Source organism: Glandiceps talaboti, chromosome 7 (assembly GCF_964340395.1).
Source record: "Glandiceps talaboti chromosome 7, keGlaTala1.1, whole genome shotgun sequence".
Lineage (NCBI taxonomy): Eukaryota > Metazoa > Hemichordata > Enteropneusta > Spengelidae > Glandiceps > Glandiceps talaboti.
The window spans coordinates 7,874,472-7,895,782 of record NC_135555.1 but is presented as its reverse complement, the minus strand read 5'-3'; the positions used below and the strand labels follow the sequence as shown (position 1 = coordinate 7,895,782).

Here is a 21,311-nt window from a genome sequence, read left to right as displayed (position 1 = left end):
GACAGAGGTGTTCAGCAACCCCAAAAGTGCAGATCCAAGGTCTTACTACAAGACTATCATTGCTGTTGCTACAACCATAACCCTTTCAGGACTAGAAACTTTCCCGCCAAAATTTTTGAACAAAAATTCTTGTTTCTCTGTAATTTTTGGAAAAAGATAAACTTTATTTTAGACCAGAATTCAAGAAATATTACTTCCCAATGAAGTAATATTCTTAAATTTTAGAAAATGTTCTTACAATCAAGTTTCTTTTTATTCCAATGTCGTCTCTAGGAATGAAAGGGTTAAACTGAACACTGTATGGAGACATTAAAGTAGTGCACACAATAACAAATCTCTCAGTCTACTCTAAACCCACCTGTATTTCTATTGATGGCAAAATTTCCATCTCCATTACCAGCTGTGATACTATACTGTACACCATCACCATCAGGATCCGTTGCTATGACAGTTGCCACCTGGAAATCAGCTGGTGCATTCTCTGCTACAAAGTAGCTGTATGTATTCTGTGAGAATCGTGGTGCTTCATCATTCTGGTTCTTAATTCGGATATTGACGGTAGCTGTCCCAGTTTTACTTGGTGAGCCATGATCAGTAGCGGTAGCCGTGACTGAATACAAACTATTAGTGGTCTCATAGTCAAGTTGTGTCTTAGGTCGGATCTCTCCTAGGTTGTTAATTTCAAAGTCAGCATTGTCTACTGCATAGCTAATTTGCGCATTGGTACCACTATCGCAGTCTGTTGCCAACACTGGAAATGAAGTAAAGTTTTATGGGTTAGACACACATAAAAATACAGACAGACAGGGGAAAATTTGTACCCTACCAAAGTTATATCTATAGAAATTTGTGCATAGTATTGTTTTTTTTTTAAAGCTAGCCCTTCACAGCCATCATGTTGACGGAAGAGTACAGTGAAAAAATATGCACAGCTACATATCTGTCTACAGTTCATGCTCTCGCATTTACGTGAAATGGAGCAAAATGTAAACCATCACTTGACTTGTCAAAGGGATTCTCTCCCTAAAACTTAATGTTCTGCATTTTACATAATGTTAATATGTACTGTTCATCACATAATGCATGACTGTTTAATTTGTTTTTTACATTTCCTTTGACATAACTTTCATTGACTATATTGCGTTAATTCATTTTTGCAAGATTGACTGACAGTGTGTGTATATGGTGGTATAATTTCACTGAAGTATCCTTACCTCTGACAATAACATGGTTAGTAGGAGTATCTTCAGGCAGGTCTCTGATGCTGTACAAACTCTGTTCAAACCTTGGTGTACAGTCATTTCTGTCTATCACTGTTACTACAACCTATAACGCAAGGGTATTATGAAAGTCAGTAACTAGAAAGTCAATACATTGGCAGTCAGTGAAATCTTCAACTTATCTATGATAAATCATTGGCTTTTTTATATTGTTTGTCAAGGCTTTCCTAGACAGTCCTCAGTGACTAGCATCTAGCAACTCATAGTGACAAGGCCCCTTAGGTCACTCATATTTCCCTTGACCAAATGAAGAAACATATTGGGGAATAACATCTAATAGTAATATTGCCCCAGATGTGATCAATCATATTGGATTCTTCTTATGATAACATTCCAATGCTCCCCTTAGAATTAATGATTTTATCTTTTGCATATTAATAGAAATATCATACATACTTATGAAAACAACACAGTTGGCTCCTTTATTATCTTTCGGAAATAATATGCTGGTGGCAAAGTGTGCCTACTCTGCACCCATGCATGTACTTCATCAGAGCTTCACTTATTATTATTATAGCTATAGCTAGACTATTTGTTCATTTATAGTTTGTGGTACGTAGTCTAGAGCCATGTCCAATTTAGATATCTTGACTGGAGAACACATTTACAACACTCATAATAATAATACTGATCATCTTACTCATTTATACATTTACACTAGACGATTTTTATCAACTGGTTTCAAGAAGTCCAGTGAAGGCCGCCCTTCATGGGTTTGAAGGAGCAAACAAGAGTTGTCTAGATGCTACACAGGGTATCGAATCATCTCTTTACAGAGAAAGATTCTGAGATTCAATTCCACGGATAGCACTACACTGAGGAGAGATTTTGAGATTTGATGCCACAGATAGCACTAGACTAACAAGAGATTTTGAGATTTGATGCCACAGATAGCACTAGACTAAAGAGAGATTTTGAGATTCAATGCCACGGACAGCACGAGACTAAAGAGAGATCTTGAGATTGATGCCACAGATAGCACTAGACCAGAGAGAAATTTTGAGATTCAATGCCACGGATAGCACTAGACTAGAGAGAGATTTTGAGATTTGATGCCACAGATAGCACTAGACTAAAAAAGAGAGATCTTGACATTCAATGCCACGAATAGCATCTAGATTAAAAACAGGAGTGCTCGGGGAAAACTCACATTGTTTGGTCAAGTCCAAATGTATGACACTCATACAGCTAAGACAAGTTTAATCAAATGGTATAACCATTTTAATATGCCTCTGAATGACCCAGTAAAGTCTAGAGACTCAATAAAGAGTTGTGCTAAAACAATGACAGCTGTGTCCTTTCACTTCTTGACTAATCTGTGTTTGCTATTAGCAAGAGAGACCTTTGCAGTCTTTTGTACAACAAACTCTGAGCCATATGATACCAAGTTTCAATTGTCCAACCATTTGTTTCATGGTTATAAATCTTAACATTAAAAGGTAATTAAACCATAATTACGCAAAACAGTCTGTGATTTCAATTGTATTTCTTCTCATTTCAAGTCATCAAGAATCAATTTTACTACCTTTAAATAAGAAAACAACAATGGCTTGCAGTTAAACTGGATTTTTAATTAAGGCCATTACCTGCAAACATCTGTACCCAATTCAGAGATCGTGGCTAAGAAACTACCCTGGGGCAGTTTTAATGACTGAGTCAATTGCTGTGTTTTTTTTTATAAAAAACCAGACCTGCTTTCATTTCCTATGACAGGTGGGTTACGTTTTTACCTGTTATAATGACTACATTCTCTTACTTCAAATTGATGGTAATTCACAAACATCTGCCGTACAAGTTGCATGAATCGATAGGTAATGGCTCATCTATCTTAATAATTTGAAAATTAGTGTCATTAAATATTGAAAAGGATGTGTAGATTCCTCATTTATTGTTTGTCTAATGCACCATGGAAACTAGTAAGCAGCTGGGTTAACTTGTAACTAATAGCTTACAATGTAACTAATTCGTTTTAGTTTGACAGCTTGTAGCAAATCTTAGCTACTAGTGGCCATAGCTCATGTTTTCGATTATTTAGTCTGTCCTGGGCTACCTAGAAATTCAAGTAACCATGAAATGAGTTCAATAGAGGTAAAAAAAACTAACCTTGTAAAATAAAACAAAATGAATGAAAATTCCTTCTCGGTCTACCAGCATATGGTTATAAGAGGAAAATTTGATTAATGTTTAACTTAAGTAGACAGCATTAGTTTGTTCAGTAACATGCCTTGTAGGTAAGGGTCAACCTTGCTAATATGTAACTTTACAAGTTATTAAATCTAATCTTTGATATCTCGGCACTACCCTGACAATGATGGAATTCCTTTGTGCAGTTAGATAAATCATTTAGTCACTAGTACTGAGTAAATGTGTTTGGTAGGATGTAGACATTTTCTAAGTGACATGGGTGCTGGATAAACTTAGTCTAGTCCCTATACGGTATTGATTTACTCCTCCACTCACATCATGTAGTTAGAGACCAGGTACCTAGACTAGGTAAACTTCACTGAGTTGCATGGACGAGAAACTCAATCAAATTCATTCCATAGGGTAGCTTCTATGAGTACGCAGGATGAAGAAACAAAGTCTAGCTGCAATTTTAAAAAAGTTTATTTGCTAAAAAAATGTTTCTACCAGGTGTTACAGTGGGTGGGGCGATCTAGCCAATTGGCTTGCCTATCTGATTCAACATATTGAACTGACTTGTTTTGGTAATATGACACTGTCAAGCAAAAGTGTTTGTACAGGGGATCGGGATCTTCCTACTATACTTAATGACTGAAACAAACAAAAATACAGAAAATTGACAATCAAGATTCAGTGTTGAAATTCCTTCATTTCTTATTTCCTCTCCACAAGGTGGCTAGGAATGTGAGGAAATGATACTAACTTATTGAATTATAATTTCCTTACAATCTAAGTAATAGCAAAAAGCAATATTCTGGTTAAATATGTACAATATTGTGGACACTGGCTCAGGTCAGGGCTGCTCAAAGGTCAAGTTTATCACAGCCTTGTTAGGGAGACCATAACATTTGTATAATAACTGTTTACTGATATAAGCTATCTGTTTACACATGTTATATAATTCTGGCAGTAATATGCCATGATCTAATTTAGTTTAACCATAACTAAACCTATTTACTTAATAGGTAGTTAAAGACTGAATAAATGGGATAATTACTGTTATTAATATTATTATTATTTATTTAAAATTAATGGTATTACGCGATTTATTTGTAGTATGTTTGTAGTATTAGTATTCTCTGCAATGTTCATACTGCACACAATGAGACCTCAGTGATTTCCTTCACCGATTTACCTCACCAAATCACCTGCTACATTAATAACTTCTACAGACTGCCTCAGGTATCTTAATAAATATTGTAAAACCTCACACAATAGGCCAAACCCCATAAGGAAAACAGCACATGTTATTTATAAAATCTTCCCTCAAGTTGTCATGGAAATGTCTCCTGCTGTGATGTAATGTGTTTGTTTGTTTTTGTTCTCTGGATTTAGAGTCCATATTAAGTGTTAATAATAATAATATTATTATTATTAATAACAATAGCCAAAAATCAAACATCACTATAGGACATATTTATGTTTCCCTATGTAAAACAAGACCTGCATGATTTCACCATGCTAACTTGACATACTATGTCATTTGTGTTGTTTCAATTTGTAAAACTGGACAACATGGCTTCCCAGCTTTTGAATTTTGGACAGCACAATTTCACCACGCTAACTGGACATACTGACCATATCATTTGTGTTGTTTCAATTTGTAAAACTGGACAGAATGGCTTCCCAGCTATTCGGAATTACATATTTAATACTTACAATTACTGTACTAGAGAGTCCATCAGTACCAGATTCCTGTGCTTTCACTACCAGAGAATAACTTCTAGGTCCCTGTTCATAGTCTAATGCTCTGGTCAGTGTAATTTGTCCTGATGCACTGTTGATGGTGAAGTAAGTTGAACCTGATGTAATCTGAGAGTTGGTGAATTCATAGCTGATTGTTTTCTTACTGAAAGAAATAGCTTCAACACGAACCAAGCTGTGGATGAGAAAATAATGTCATATCAGTATTTTACACATAGTTGAAACAATATTCAATAAAACATTTCTTACTATGGCTGCAAATACACAGCTGGTATGCAAATATTATCAAATATTTCAGTTTGCCATATTCATCATTATGCTGATATTAAATATAAAAAATATATATATATATAACAATGACAATTTTTCATTCAATCCTGAATGAAAACGGCATTCAAAATGTAGTTTTGTTGAATTCGGTTTTGTTTAGTTTACATTAACCCAGTCAAATCTGACCAAGCCTAGTTAAGCGTGGGTCCATGAGTCATTTCACGGTGACTTGGTTAAGTCTTGTTTACAGGAGAGTTTGACTACCAAGCTAAGTGAAGTTTTAAAGTGTTTTAGCTACTCTCATTCAGCCTAGTCTGGTTAATTAATTTATATTTGTAATATAGTTTACAGTAGACTGTAAGATACATGTACACCACATTGTTCAGCCCTATCAGGTTGACTACTGGTTGATAGCATGTATGGCATGAATGACTAAGTTTGCAGAGACACTCCTGTTAACTGTTCTCATCCAGTCTAGATTTTTACATCTATGGCATCTCTTTCTAACAATGCAGGACACATTTCTGATATATACTGCACAAGAGTTATCCCAAGTTATCCCTTTTCTGTTTTCTGTCTGTCATACAAAGGAAATCCTGGCAACATCTGGAAACTTTAACTGATTACAAGAGAGACTCAAATCCTTTTCCTATCTACAGAGCTTAACTATTGTTTCTAATTCAAAAGTCATGCCTTGTATCAATTGCCACACCTTATTTCCTTTGTTTCTTGCTGAGAGAAAACATGGCCTTTATTTTTGCATATCTTAAAGTGATAGAATACAGAGAAAATCATCACCAGACCCCCCCCCCCCCCCCCCCCCCCCGACCAAGTGTTTTGTTTCTGGTATACTAAGACCATCAGTTAAGATGTGGGTGCAGACACCACAGTCACTTGCTCTGTAAGCAACTACGACAACAAAACTCACTATGTGGCACACACAATATTTGCTCCGCAATTAAGATAAATGCAGCAAGTAAAATAAATAAGTTCACAAATGTACAATGTGTGTGGTCAGACTACTTCTATTCAAAAAACTTTCCAAGGTGACTACCCTTATTGCTAAGATTGGGCTAAGATCAGGTGTGTGTGGAGTTTTTTTGTTTTGTTTTTGGTGGGGGACACTTCATACAGTGATATTGCTATATACACAGCAACCTATAAGATACTTGACAGTGCTTCAACCATGACAACCACTTGACAACAATAGAGAGATCACTCTGGGAGATCCACTCAAAAGAAGTTACTAGCTGTTTGAGATTTCTTCTTCAACTTGCAATATGTCCTTATGTGTGCATGATTACACACACTGAGTATAACCTGGCACAGTTATCTACTTACAAATATAAAGGGATTATTTTGCTGAGAGTCTTTGTGTACTTAGCCTTGATGGCAATTATCTCACTCACAAAAGTCTCTACTTTTCTGACTTTCATTATATACTAAGGTCTTATTACTGGGACCACAGACCACTGACATAAACTGTGACTACTATCGGCCAAAATACATTCACACTCTAAAGTTAAGCCTGTGGCTTAAAACCTAATTCCAACTTAAACCTCTCACCTTATACTGCATGTTACCTATGCCAACTCTGGACTAACTTAAACTCTTCACACTTAATTTGTTAAAGTCTGGTTAAGACCCAAGTTATTTAAGTGTCTAGAGTGACCCCCCATGACAGACTAGCAGAAAAATCTGACCTTCTGTCCAAGATTATCTTCAAATCTCATTTCATTTCTCATTGCTTATTCTTACCCATAACCAGCAGTGTTCTCAGCCACTTCTACACTGTATCTCTCTTTCTTGAACTGTGGGGGTCTCCTACCAGCAATGATGGATATAGTAGCCAACGGACCATAGTTAGTACCGTCAGTAGCTCTCACTCTTAGCAAGTATTCCTTTCCTTCCTGGTAACGCTGTCCTGGTTGTAACCTTGTACGAATGACACCTGTAGTTGGATTCACCTCAAATAAACCTTCACCACCTGGTTAAATAGATAAAATATGCAAAATCTGCCATTAACAGTGTGATAACTGTATTTGGATTCAAATAATTCTAAATTATCCTAACAATTTTAACTGATATGACAACTATTACTGCTACTGGTTTAACTAATAAGTATGCAAAAAAAATTGACCACCTGGTTACAGACATACAATATGCAAATTAATAAAATAGATGGTGAACTGCGCTTGGCTTGACCACTCCTTTCAAAGGTTCAAAAAGGATTAACATTTAGGTATGGAAATTGTTTCACTGGCAAAGCTAAAGAAAAACTTGATCCAGAACAAAAGAATCACCCTATGTATTCCTTGTAGCCCCACTGAAAAGATAACACTAATCTGAGAACATGGAATCGAAATCCAGCCTTTAAGTATCTCATAATGAAAATTACCCGGTACTAATTTTTTCAGTAAAAAATATCATATAAAGTAGCTCAACTGTCATAAAACACATGACATTAACTTTACTATCTCTCATTATCTAGTACTACAATGATTTATCATATATTTATCATATATGATTTATTACACAAAACAAATCATAACAAATTATCATTAATTTAAATTCAGTACAAATCCCAGAGACTGAATATGATTAATTTGCAAATGAAAAAGTCATCAACAATAATTGTTTAGTGTAAAATATAAAGTACTTGCTATTTCTGTTTAATTAGCACATTAAAATTCTCATCAATAAAATTTGTGTGTCATAAATATAACATCAGATTCATAAAAAAAAATGAAAAATGTATTTTGTTTGTGTACATTTGTCATTTACTTGATGTGATTATACCCATTATATTGATAAAAAACCCAGATTAAAACGAAATGTGATGTGATTATCCCTTGATATTAATGATTAGTTACTGCTATTATTATAGAACATCTGTGTACACAACTTTCTATTCACCAATGTATCATGAATGTGTCACAGTGGTTTTTTAGCTTACATGGATGCACCATGACTAAGTGAGAATGGTGTTTTTTTTCACTATGTATCATGAATGTGTCACAGTATGTTTTTCTGTTTACATAGATGTACCATGACAAAGTGAATGTCTTTTCTTTACAACAATGTATTATGAATATGTCAGTGTGGTTTCTTTGCTTACATGGATGTAAACCATGACTAAGTTAAAGTGATTTTTTTTTTTTTCGTCGATGTATCATGAAAATGACAGTGTAGGGTTTTTTCCATTGATATATATATAGTCTGTTCACAGTGCACTGAATGACTGATGCCTATGTGACAAGTGTTTTCTCTATGGTTTCACACCGGTAATACAGTGAGAATCGCCAAATGTATACAACTTCTTATACATGCTTGGTACTAGTTTAAATAGATGCAGGGGGACATTGTAACAGTTGACAATGTTTGTCATGTATCTTGCTATAATTTCAAAGGGACAGTGAATTCTTAGATGAATTTTATACAAATTAATGTACTTGCCTCAAAATGTGCAATGATTACATGTTCATTATCATGGCTTACATTTGCAAAATTCTAACACATTTTATTCCCAACATCCACAGTGGCAATTACTTGTGAGGAGGGAGGGGTTGGAAGGGAAGGGGATAGCAAGTATGTAAATTTTTTGTTACACTAACTGACATAGAGCGCCCTCATTGCCATGTAAAACTTGTATACTTTCTGACAAATTTAAAGTCAAATTAGTTGCTAGTCTGTAGCTATCTACATCAACTTGAAAGTCAATTTTGGTGACATACAGTACCTGAATCAAGATTATATGAGACAGTAGAACCGATATCTGGATCCCTTGACTGCAATTGGTAGACGGATGCACCACTTGGAGCATTGACGGCAACAGTAGCATAGTACGGAAATACCGGCATACTCCATTCCGGAGCCTCATCATTGACATCCTGAATAGTTATCACTACATTCCGGGTGTTGGCATCACCTATAACAAAGAACAATAGGAAATTGTTGTGATTTTTTTATGATTTCATTTTTAAGTTTATTTTCAATGAACTAGTTGGCAATGTTTATAAAGTTGATAGAGTGTTAATTCTTTCTAGGGACAACAGTGACAATGTTACTATTTTCATATTTATTGTTTCTGGGGATAGGCTTCTTTCACATGTTATTATCCTGGAGATGAATATAACCATTATGTATTTGGTATGTATGCCACAACAAAGTTCTGCGATGAATTAAAATTAAGTGAAAATGAAACAATACATGACTCTTTTTTTAATCCTATGAGTCACCACATTTTTTCACGTACATCTGTACATAAAAACAACGATAAAAGACCACTAAGTTTACTTTGATAACAATTAGAATATTTTCACATAACCATGTATATATATGGTTGTGCCATGTGGTACCTGCATGTTAATGTATACTTTGTCCAGACATTGTGTTAGGAGTTTATCCATTATCTGATGGTCTGGGGTTCATCTCAGACTGAGACAATAGTATATCTATGTATTATCACTAATGTATTTGATCTAGTTGATTCTATTACATATAAATTTACGTAATTAATCACCATAAGGTATCATAGGTATGTCAATTAATATTATACTAGCGTGTTTTATCACATATCGTAACCTGGTACACCTTTATTCTATTACATACATTCTAGTAATTAGACATACCATAGGTGTATAAATCAATGTAAGTGTTTTTGCACACATCGTAACCTGGTACACCTTTATTTTATTACATACATTCTAGTAATTAGACATACAAATGTACCATAGGTGTATAAATCAATGCAAGTGTTTTTGCACACATCGTAACCTGGTACACCTTTATTTTATTACATACATTCTAGTAATTAGACATACAAATGTACCATAGGTGTATAAATCAATGCAAGTGTTTTTACACACATCGTAACCTGGTACACCTTATTCAAGTACTATTTTTAACTTGGAAAAAAGTCAAAAGTTTATCAGAAAGATAAATCAACTTGTTTTTTGTCAATCAAAGACATTAACCTGAAACAGTGTGACTGTTGATCATTGTTTGTATCAAACAAAATGGCAAACCATGTATGCCCCATAAACAGCAAACTAGGACTCAGACAACACAAATCACCTTGTTTTTATCCAATTAATAGTAAACTAGGACCCATTACAAGTTGATCACCTTGTTCTTATCAAAGAGAATGATACCATAATAGTTGCTCATGAAATCCCATCCTGGCACCGCATCTCAAAAAGACAGTCCCTACATTGTACTTCTGCCGATTCAATACAAATAATTTGAATCAGTGCATGGTACCTGTATGTCTGATGGGTACACCATAATAATATGACATTACTGACAGTCCAAATTACCCTTTCAGGATTCCTACTACACTTACATATATAAGTGATATTCAAGTACCCTACCATCTGTGCCTGGGTCAATTCACCATAGAAAAGCACTGCTGTATGAACAACCGTGCACTGAAAGTGTTTTTGACTGACGTTGTGAAGGGGGCTGTGTGTAAGTGGCTTTACGGGAATAATTACGTCCACAATAGGATTAAAACAACATATGGAGGAATGTGTTGTTAGGTTGACATCTAAAAGTGATGGAAAATGTACTCAAAGTGTACAAAGACTACATGCTGACTGGATGGCATAAAACTACCACTACTTAAAGATTGACAACTACGTCAACAAAATTTATATTGTGTAGTTTTATTATTGTGTTGACTAGAGTTACAGTGGGGGCCGTGTGTTTGAATCACTCAGTGATGTATTGTCGTGTGGTTGAAGCATGTCATGACATACAGAAATAGCACATCACAATTTATTGATAGAGACATATAAAACAGTAGAACACAAGTATGAAATAAAACAAAATATGTACAGTGTGTTTTGTACATCCGTAAATGATAAACAGAAAATCAATATATGATCTATATGCATTCAATGATTGCATTTCATTCGTCACTGAATGTTAGAACTAAAATCTAACAAATAGAAATTTGGTAACATCTGCTCAAATCTACTGAGCACTGGATTGCCTGAATAAACTGACCGTCCAAAAAAATCCTCATTTTAAAAACCAAATACAAATTATCCTGAATCCTAAAAGGTACATTTTTATGTATCTTTTAAAAATTCTCATTGTATCAAAATTGTCATCAATAATATCTGGTGGAAAACCTAGTATTTGAAACTGGAAAAGACAAGTAAATAAACATAAGAAACTGTCACAACTCTGCACTGACATTATTTTGTCTGTTAAAATGTCAGAGATATTTAATTTCCAGCCATAAAATGTACATATTGAAACCAAAAAAGATTTTGTTAAAATTAATAGAATAGTTTAGGAGGTTAAATCTTTTGACTAACATCTGAAGCATAATTTTTTTTCTTCTCACTCTTCTTACCTCCGTTTGGTTTGGTTTGTTTTGATTTGGTTTGTTTCTGTATGTGATTATACTAGTCATATCTTCTCGAATTTTTTAGTAGTGTATGTACTTTAATTTCCTGTTAGTGCTGCTCCTAACATGCTTAGTGAGCATCTCATACAAAATGGATGTAATAAATAAATGAATAAAATATATAGATATATAAATAAAAGTTAAGATTATGAGCTGTGTTACATCAATAGTATTGGGTCAATTTCTAAACATCATAAAGATTTGCACTGTATATTACACAGAATTCTGGAAACCTCCACAGGGCATTTAAAATTTCACAATACTTCAAATACTCAATGAAATTTGAGAACCTTCATTTGATTATCAAATCATTTTTCAATAAATTTAGTCTATCATCAACTGAATGTATGAGTAGTTTCATATTTCTATACACCAGATGAGTCAACTATGTGGTGACCCTCTCTTGGGAATTGTCAGAGTTGGGGTATAATCTGGAAATGAAATAGCCAACTAGTGCAATGAGACTTAGCCATGGTATGGGGAGGGGGTTCTTATGAGTTACCACATAGTAAGGCATAAAGGAAAACCAAATTTTGGATTTGGGGACATCACAAGAAAATGCTGTGTCAGTAGCAGATTGGGGGAAAACCAAATTTTGGATTTGGGGACATCACAAGAAAATGCCGTGTCAGTAGCAGATTGACTCAGACAACATACTGGTTAGTGGTGGGGGAAGGGGACACGGGTGGAGATGGAGATGGAGACCGAGACCATGTTCAGGATATCATTTGAAAATAAAATTGCTGGCTGATCAGCACCAGTTGTGATAGTGGATAAGGTATTAAAATCAGACATATGATTCACACAGTGTACAAGGTCAGCTTCCTTACAGGTCACCACAACATGAGTGTTATAAATCAACTTACTGTACTTGTCTGGGACAAGCCATGTATGATAATATCATCACGTCACTTGGTGATGACATACCATACACAATTACATTAATTATTAGTTTATGATTCAATCTATGACAACCCAATTCAGGCATGTATGTATTTGAACATGTGCTAAAATTTAAAAGTTGTGAAATCCAGCATTAACAATTTAGGTTTGTGATTATCAGATATATTTCACATCACATATTAAAATTCAAAATAATTGGTTTCAGTAACAGCTGACATGTATGATTTGTTCCAATATCATACATTTTTTTCAGTACCGTAACCAACGACTTGTTTTCAACCAAACTGATTTATAGGAAAAAATTTCTGTAATTCTAACACACAAATTCATACTCATATCACAGTGTGTTGTAAGTGGAATCTCTGTATTGATAACTTTTCTATGGGTTAAGCGTAAGGATATAGAGTTTAATGTTACACAATATAGAATGCACACTGTTTATATTTCATCAAAATCTCTTAAATTTGCATTAAATAGAGAGTTTTCCAGGCTATAAATTTGACATTTGAAGGTTGAGTTGTGTTACAATACCATGACCTGACATAATAATACCAACTCCACCCATCCACACAAACCTGTACATACAGAACACAATAGCCTCCAAGCCATGGACACTTGAGTATAACAGAACTCAGTGACTGTCGACGTGTTGTCTTTGATGTCCAATTCTTCACATTTCTTTCTGCACTGATTGTTCTGTTTGCAGACAAAACAACCTAGGCAATACCACCACTAACAGGACTGTCATGATCAGCACCATCTTTTGTAACTACAATGGTATTGTTATGGCTCTACCTTTGTACAACTGAACAGTTATTGACAAGTTTCAAAGTAGAGATCTATGGGTTTTGACCCACCACCTTCAGTATAACAAACAATCTAAGGACACGTCTGTTTTTTTGTATTAAATATGTAGTTTAGAAAGACACTTAACATACCAGCACACTTACATATACCTGTTGTTTCTTCTGATATAACATGTAGTTTTATTCATGGTCAAATAGTTTCATATTTGAAGTTCTAAGGCCAATAAAAATAATGGAACCAAGATAGACAACACAACCATTTTGAGAAAACAAAACAGAGTACAACTTAAATTCTTAATCTGACCTTTGACCTTAGAAATAAAGGCTGCAGTGTTCTGCTAGCACCTGGTGCTGTGACCTTTACGTCTTTAATCATATTTTGTTGTCTGGTGAAATGATACTTATTCTACGTCTGAAATCACACTAACAAGTCTGACTCATAGTTTTTATTCACATGTCATGATATTTAACATTCTTTGACCTACTTGTACCATCCAGGGAAACTTTGGAAAGGAAGGGGTTATTTTTTCACTCGTTCAGCCATGTTTTAGCCTGGAATCCATGCAAATGGGGTTTTTTAATTCGTTATTTCTACATCATGAGATGAGGAAACCAAATTCAAAATCCCCAATTGCCTGGATTCTAGGCCATAGCCATGTTTGTGTATTCTCTATTCATTACTTTGTAACTAGTAGTTCAAATATTGTCTTTATATCCACAATTCACAAACAAATACCAACCTAGTAATATGTATGCTATGTGTACCTATTAGTTGACAAGTTTTTTTTACAGTAATTCTAACAAAAGTTCACTAAGTATATACAAATAACTGTGATTGCATTTGTATTTATTGCTTGTAAAGTTGTTGGTGAACTTAGCCCTCTGTGAACAGACTAGAAACTGTATCGACACCAAGTAACAATAACTACAGCACTGGTTTATTAATTTACTATACAGTATTGTATTATGCACCACAATTATCGATAGAGAACTTATTTCTATTTTGTGGAAACAAGACTGAAAGTGTATCAACAAAACAGTGGATAAGCACAGTATGTAAACTTTGCAGCTGAGAAGTTGTTGTGAAATTTATAACTGTACAAACACACAGCCAACTGTACCAACAACTAGCTTTTGTATACTAGATACAATACATACAGACATAGTTGACAACAGAATTTGCAACCTAGCAGGAATGTTTATATTGTTCTCACTTCAGTGGAATTATACACCCAGGTTTATTAATTCCTGTTCACTGATTTGCACACATCCAAAAAAGAAAATAACTGGTGTGTCATTTCACTGATGTCTACACCGCCACTTCACTGATGTCTTGGCCGACCATTCACTGGTGTCTATGCCGGAATAATTTGTTTTTGTTATCATATGTTAACCATGTGTAACTGATTACTCATGAGATGGCTGGTTGTAATGGTGGGTTAGCTTGGATGCTTTCACCTCAGGGTGCAGTGACAGTTCTACAGCTGCAGTAATTCCCTATTTGTAAATATGCATCCATCTGTCAATATCAAACTAGCAGAGAGCCCCCCCCCCCCCCCCCCCCCCCCATCTACAATCCCTCAAAAATTATTTTTCATCTGCCTTGGATCTGATAAATTCTAATGTCTAAACCAACAATAAATACAATTTGACAAAACTGATGAGGGCATGTCAACCAAAGCAACCAAAGCTTTGCAAATAAGAATTTTTTTTCAAGCAGATTTTTTGTGGGATTTATAATCATTTACTTATTCAAATATTTCCTTCATATTTACATATAACTTGGAAAGAACTTTTATTCAATGAACACCTGTAGACTTTATCAACCTACTATCTTTAAATACAAAAATAACAAAATTATGACAAATGTATTTTGACATAAGAAATGTGTAAGTTTGTTCATGACTCATGTTTTACCATAATAAGTTAACTTTGCTATCTGTTCATTAGATCTGAGAAAATTTAATTCAGAATATATCTTCACATCTGTTTTTTCAGATGACTTAATTTCTTATCCCTTATTTATGTTTAAATATGAAGATTTACTCAAAATGTTTGCAGTATTTGTGGTGCATGCAATGTCATCCACCTTATTCCCGACAGACAACGTTAGTGCAAGCATGTATTCCTCCCAATTACAATCATTGATGGATAGATGCAGATGAGTTACCTTGAGGTTAAAAAGATAAGACAACTCATAGCTTTCAATTTTCCTGACATATGATTTAGAAGAAAACTAAAACTCTTGTTTTTTCCTTCCAACAAACAAGTTTACCTGTATTCAACCAAATTAATAATATAGGTGAAGCCCAGCGTTCATTGCTATTGTGTGTCATCCATTTATAGTGTATGAACTTATGCTATCTGACAGAAATAGTTATACTGCGCAGAAGTATTTTGGAAAAGTGAATGGCACCCTACAACTTATACACATGTATTTGAACTAAAATCAGCTAACACAGTTTGCCACATGTCAGTTACATACTTATAAATAAATTCTGTCAAAAATCTGATTACTTTGTGAATAATGATGTACATGTGGGCATGGCATGACCTCTGACCTTGGGAACATTGACCTTTCACCTGATATCTTGCATGCCTCCTTCCTATTCCACTATCTGATTTCAATGGATTATGACTCTGTGTATGGCATGGGGATGTGGTCATCTATTGGACTTTATATGTACCTCACCATGATGGAGAAACAAACTGAGACTGATTCCCCCTCACAAATGTAAATTTCATGAACATGAATGCCTGCTGATAATAACATTGATTCATCAGATTACAAAGTGCTGAGTTGACATGGAGTCTAATGTAAAATGTCAGAGTATACAGTAATCGCTCCCTAGACAACTGTCTTTGGTGTTAAGAATGTCAAACAACTTTTCATGCTTGGATACTATGCTTTCATTCATTTCCATCAACTATCACTACCACAGTGTCAAGACAAGGCTGAATTCAAGCTAAACAAACACGGCCGATAAAATTTACAAACACCTCCATCTCGACAACACAGAAACTGATTTTCCAATCACTCCCACATTCTGCTATGTGATGTAATGCCTCAAGAATTTTCATATAACTGATCCCACCATGTGTTTTCAAACAGTGGTTCAAAACCTTCCTGAGATTACAAAAACAGGAAATATGGCTCAATACTTATCAGTTTCATTTCCTGCTATCATCAACCTGTTCTTCAAAATTAATTTTATTTTTAGAAATTAGCTATGATTTGTACATAATAATGTTATGACTTTGACTACTCTATTGGTAGTGTATCAGTGCCTATTAGCATATATTTAACCTTGGCATTCCACCTCTAACATTCCTCTAGGACTGTGTCAAGTCAAAGCCAATTTCTGTACACTATCAGTGATTTCTAAAGTAGTATAAAGTGTGAAAACTTCCTCTGAAGGTATCAAAATACTAAATACTTGTATCTAATCAATTCATACCAGTACCCACTAGTATCTTTGTAAGTGGTCACATTTCTTTAAGCTTGATTACTTGAGTAACAGAAGACCTTCAAGGAGTAATGTATATGATGATTTGAAGGTAAAACTGGACAGGTTAATACTACTGATAAGAGTTTCCCTTGCAGTAACTTGTCTACAGGCTTGGACCCATGCCCTTTGCCAAAGTACTTCAGGTCTTTCAAGACTATTGATTGTGTAGTCTAGTTCCTATACGGTATTGTTATGATTTATACCTTCACTCAGAACCACAGGCTGGTCATCCCGACTATTCATTGTACTACCTTCTACAAGCATTTGTTGGCATTTGTCTTCCCTAAAAACAGATGAATATCACAAATCCAAGGCAATGTCCATAAGTATATTGAGTGTTGGAAGTAAAGTTACAAAATTGTTTGAAGGAAAAGTTATGTCTTTTGTATACAAGACACGGCTACACTCCAGATAATACTGCAATCATATCATAGTCTATTTACTATGTGCTTTGCCCTCAGAGAGACAGATCGGAAAAAAACCTGCATAAGTTACTAGACTATATACATCACAACTGTTCCCCTATTTCTTGAGAAACGAACAAAACTTTCCAAAAAGCTTCACAGCCATCTGCAGTTTTTGCATCGAGCTAATTTTCTGCCCACTTCTCTTCTATAAAGACTGATAGAAGTATGCTTGACACAGTATACTATGTGTACACTGACCGTTGTAGAGTTTCTACAGCATACTTGTCTCCGCATAACTTCACATCACGGATGAAATACCACGGCCCTTTCATTTTCACTACATGCTGACTCAACTCAGGGCAGCAGTTATTAGTTTTCAAATTTGGCTGCCGGCCAGTACAGTTGTGATACCAGAAGTGAGATTCTCTCTTCTAGAGTTTCTATTTATGTTGAGTTCAAAACTCTATAGATGGTATTTTTGTTAGGGATGTAAACTGTGTATTTATACGATAGAGTTACCTGAGCTTCCTAATCCTGTTTAAAAGTCTCTGTACTATATAAATATTGCTTTTAGTGAAAATCTACCAGACTTCCCAGGAGTATTAGCCTTGGTTCTCACTTGAGACATGGAGAACAATTTTCAGATTGCACCATATGGTACTTTCTGTGATGGTTTTCAATTCAAATACATATTATGGTACATCTCTATTTCATTGTTCAGTATGACAGCATTGTTGGTAAAACTGCACAATAAAGCAGATCATTAGTTTTATAGTTTTCATAGTGTTCTTTCGTTATTTCTTTCTTTACATAACACTGTGGCATTCACCATCTTCCCAACCAACTGCCTGCATTCTGAGAGAGACCAAATACACATTTATTTTAATGCATTAATCTGAGGGATATTTTCAATATTGGGGTAACTGCAGTGTCAGTTGTTTTGCTGTGTATATAGTAGACATCCACAAAGAGGGGTACCTCTTATAAAACTTTACAAACTTTTCGTTACAAAGGGGAACACTCGAGACCTCCCCAAGTCGGGACCTAAGTTAGGTTTTACCTTCCTCACATGAACATTAAAAACACTGAAGTACATTGAAGTAACTACATGGTGATGTATATGGGATACTTGAGAAACCAATTCACATACATGTATTATGATGTCAGTACAATCTAATAACAGTCAAACTTTCCCTTTTATGCTCTATTCCAAGGTTGAAAGCTAACACAAGGTAAACACACACACACACTGTGTGTAGTAGTGATTTCCAGTATACACAAATACCACCAGCAATGTACTTACATGGGATAGTCTCACTTTGTATCCACTGCCATACCTTGTCTAAGTGAAATACCTTTGACTCAAGTACTCTAGTCAACAGTAATCTCTACTCATTCAGTACAGTATAGGATACAATACTAGCATAAGACTGCATTTTAAGACTCTTAGGGAAAGAACTAAAAAGGGTTCTAAAATGGAAAAATGTCAAGAGGGTTTCCAATAACCTGCATTAAGGCACTTCAGTAAACACAACGAGTTGGTTCTGTTACAACAAAAGTTCAGCAAAGATAACAACAATGGCAAATAACTCTCATTCCTGCCCCTTTGTGAGAATTATCTGGTCCCTCTAACCTGCACCTTTGCATTTATCTGTACTCCGGCACACAATATGTAGTAACTGATACATACAAGCTTGTGGGTTTTTTCTTTCAAAATACAACAATTGCTTGCACTTTCAAAAAATTTAAGTATTCTTTCAAAATTGATTACTTGAATGGAAATTGAAGAGAAGTTGAGACACTGTAGTTAAAGAAAAATATCAACAAACTTGACAGATCTGAAGCCCTTGGGATTTAACCCTGACTTTATTTACATTTGTAGAAGGAGAGGCCTGTGGCAACCTGAAATTAACTTTGAAATCCAACAAGGTTTCATTGTTTTTAAAGATACATTACACAATGATTAACCAGCTGTCTTTCCATTGTTCTGCATTTATTGATCTGTTTTCAGACAGTCAATTAATTGTGACAATAAATTCAAAATGTCTGGCCTGAAAACAAACTACCTGATGTGTATCTCTGTACAGCTTTTCAAGTTAGAACTTTTGCCAGCAACTAAGAGCTAATCAAAGGCTTTGACATGCTAAATGAGCGCAAATGTGAACAAGTTTGACCAATGCAGAGTTTTAGGTTGTGAGAATAGATACAAGCCAACCATTCTCCAACTACAAATATTGATCTGTTTTGAGACACTCAATTAAAATAAAATCATGAATTTGTACCTGTCTAATGACATCATACTTAGATAGAGTACATGTTACAACAAGTTTCTGTCTCTCTCTTACATCACAAACTAATCAACATGATATGACTGGTATTGATTGTTCAATAAATACTTGTTAAGATTTGTTACAAACCGTCAAAATATGACCTGTTGGTCGTCCGTCATAACAAGAAAGATCAAAGAATCATAACACTGTAAACTAACCACAACTAACTGTAAACTAACCACAACTAACTAACTGTAAACTGTAACTAACTAGTCTTATCTCACACATAAAAACTGTGAATTGCACCTCCATGTTTTGTAATCCATCTCATCAACAGATACAAGATAAAATACTTGTCTACACAGCTGAATTTCAGGAATGCTTCATTGATTGACTGAACATAAGGTACCTATCAAACTTCTCTATAACCTTTTCCAATCACATTTTAAGACAAACAAGGGTCAATAAAAGTACAAACAACTTTACTCTATCAATAGCATTACAGCTTACTCTAAACAAATCTGTAGTTTCAGTGATGGGCAATGTTTGTATTTTATGATATTGAATAGTTTTTCATGTTTTTTGTAGTAGTGGTTTTTATTCACATATTTATTGATGCAATGACAAATGACAACGATTTTCAATTTAAGTGCTTCACATACAGAGATAAGATTTCAAATTTAACTTCTACACTTGGTAGTCAGATTTAGCCCAGTGAACTTTTTCAGCTGCAATTTTCTTTTAATTTCCATAGGCCTAACGAACTACAGAACCACCTCATAAATGTGGTAGTCTAGATCTGATGATGATGTTTAGTAGTTTACATTGTATGCGGCCACTAAACTGGTTCATCACACCTCAAATGTTACAGACATATCAAGAGCAACGTATTCATTTCTCACAAACTTTACATAATTTTGTTTTGATAATCAGAATACCACAAGTTCAAATTGTCCCAATTCCACATTCTGTTTAGTACATGTACCATTACATACCATTCTCAATATGGGCGACAATTGCATGGCTCTAAAACTCAATTATAGTGAGAATTTGTGTCACATTACACATAGCTTACAGCAAAATATGTACTTCAGATTTGATATTGGATTTCCAATAACAAATTCTATCTCATCCTCTGAGTGCATTCTTATATGAGGAATATTATTATGAAAATAATTGTATTATCAATTTTTTTTATGTGGTTACAGCAAACTTATTACAGTTGTACAGACTCCAAGCCAAATAAACTAAGGTTGCCACCATATTGACCTAGCAAATAATGTTTTATTTGTATTGCAAGCCATAAATTGTACACTTCAGTTTACTCAACTGAGGTCACCTGAAAACACAACTGTCACAAGATACACTTTTCTCAGGGCAGAGTACAGTTTTTAAAATCAATTCAACAAATATAGCGACTACAGAACAGGTTCAATAGATTGAGCACTATACTAAAATTCTATTTTAATATTAAGTTGTCTGTGTTTTAAGTGTATAAAGTTATCGAAAGGACTTTCTGAGTATTGATCAAGACTAATTCTAACTACCAGGGTGTTTGGA

At 34.6% G+C, this 21,311-nt stretch overlaps 1 protein-coding gene across 1 annotated transcript in view; it reads right to left on the bottom strand.

Annotated features, from left to right (window-relative positions):
- LOC144437594 (neural-cadherin-like) overlaps positions 1-21,311 on the bottom strand; it is a 71,870-nt gene that overhangs the window by 38,176 nt on the left and 12,383 nt on the right. Inside the window, exons 2-6 of the mRNA XM_078126563.1 lie at positions 9,178-9,366; positions 7,197-7,425; positions 5,124-5,343; positions 1,215-1,326; positions 359-751 (exon numbers count right to left, since the gene is read on the bottom strand). Of these exons, the coding sequence (XP_077982689.1) occupies positions 359-751; positions 1,215-1,326; positions 5,124-5,343; positions 7,197-7,425; positions 9,178-9,366 (1,143 nt within the window). The remainder of the gene's footprint in view (positions 1-358; positions 752-1,214; positions 1,327-5,123; positions 5,344-7,196; positions 7,426-9,177; positions 9,367-21,311) is intronic.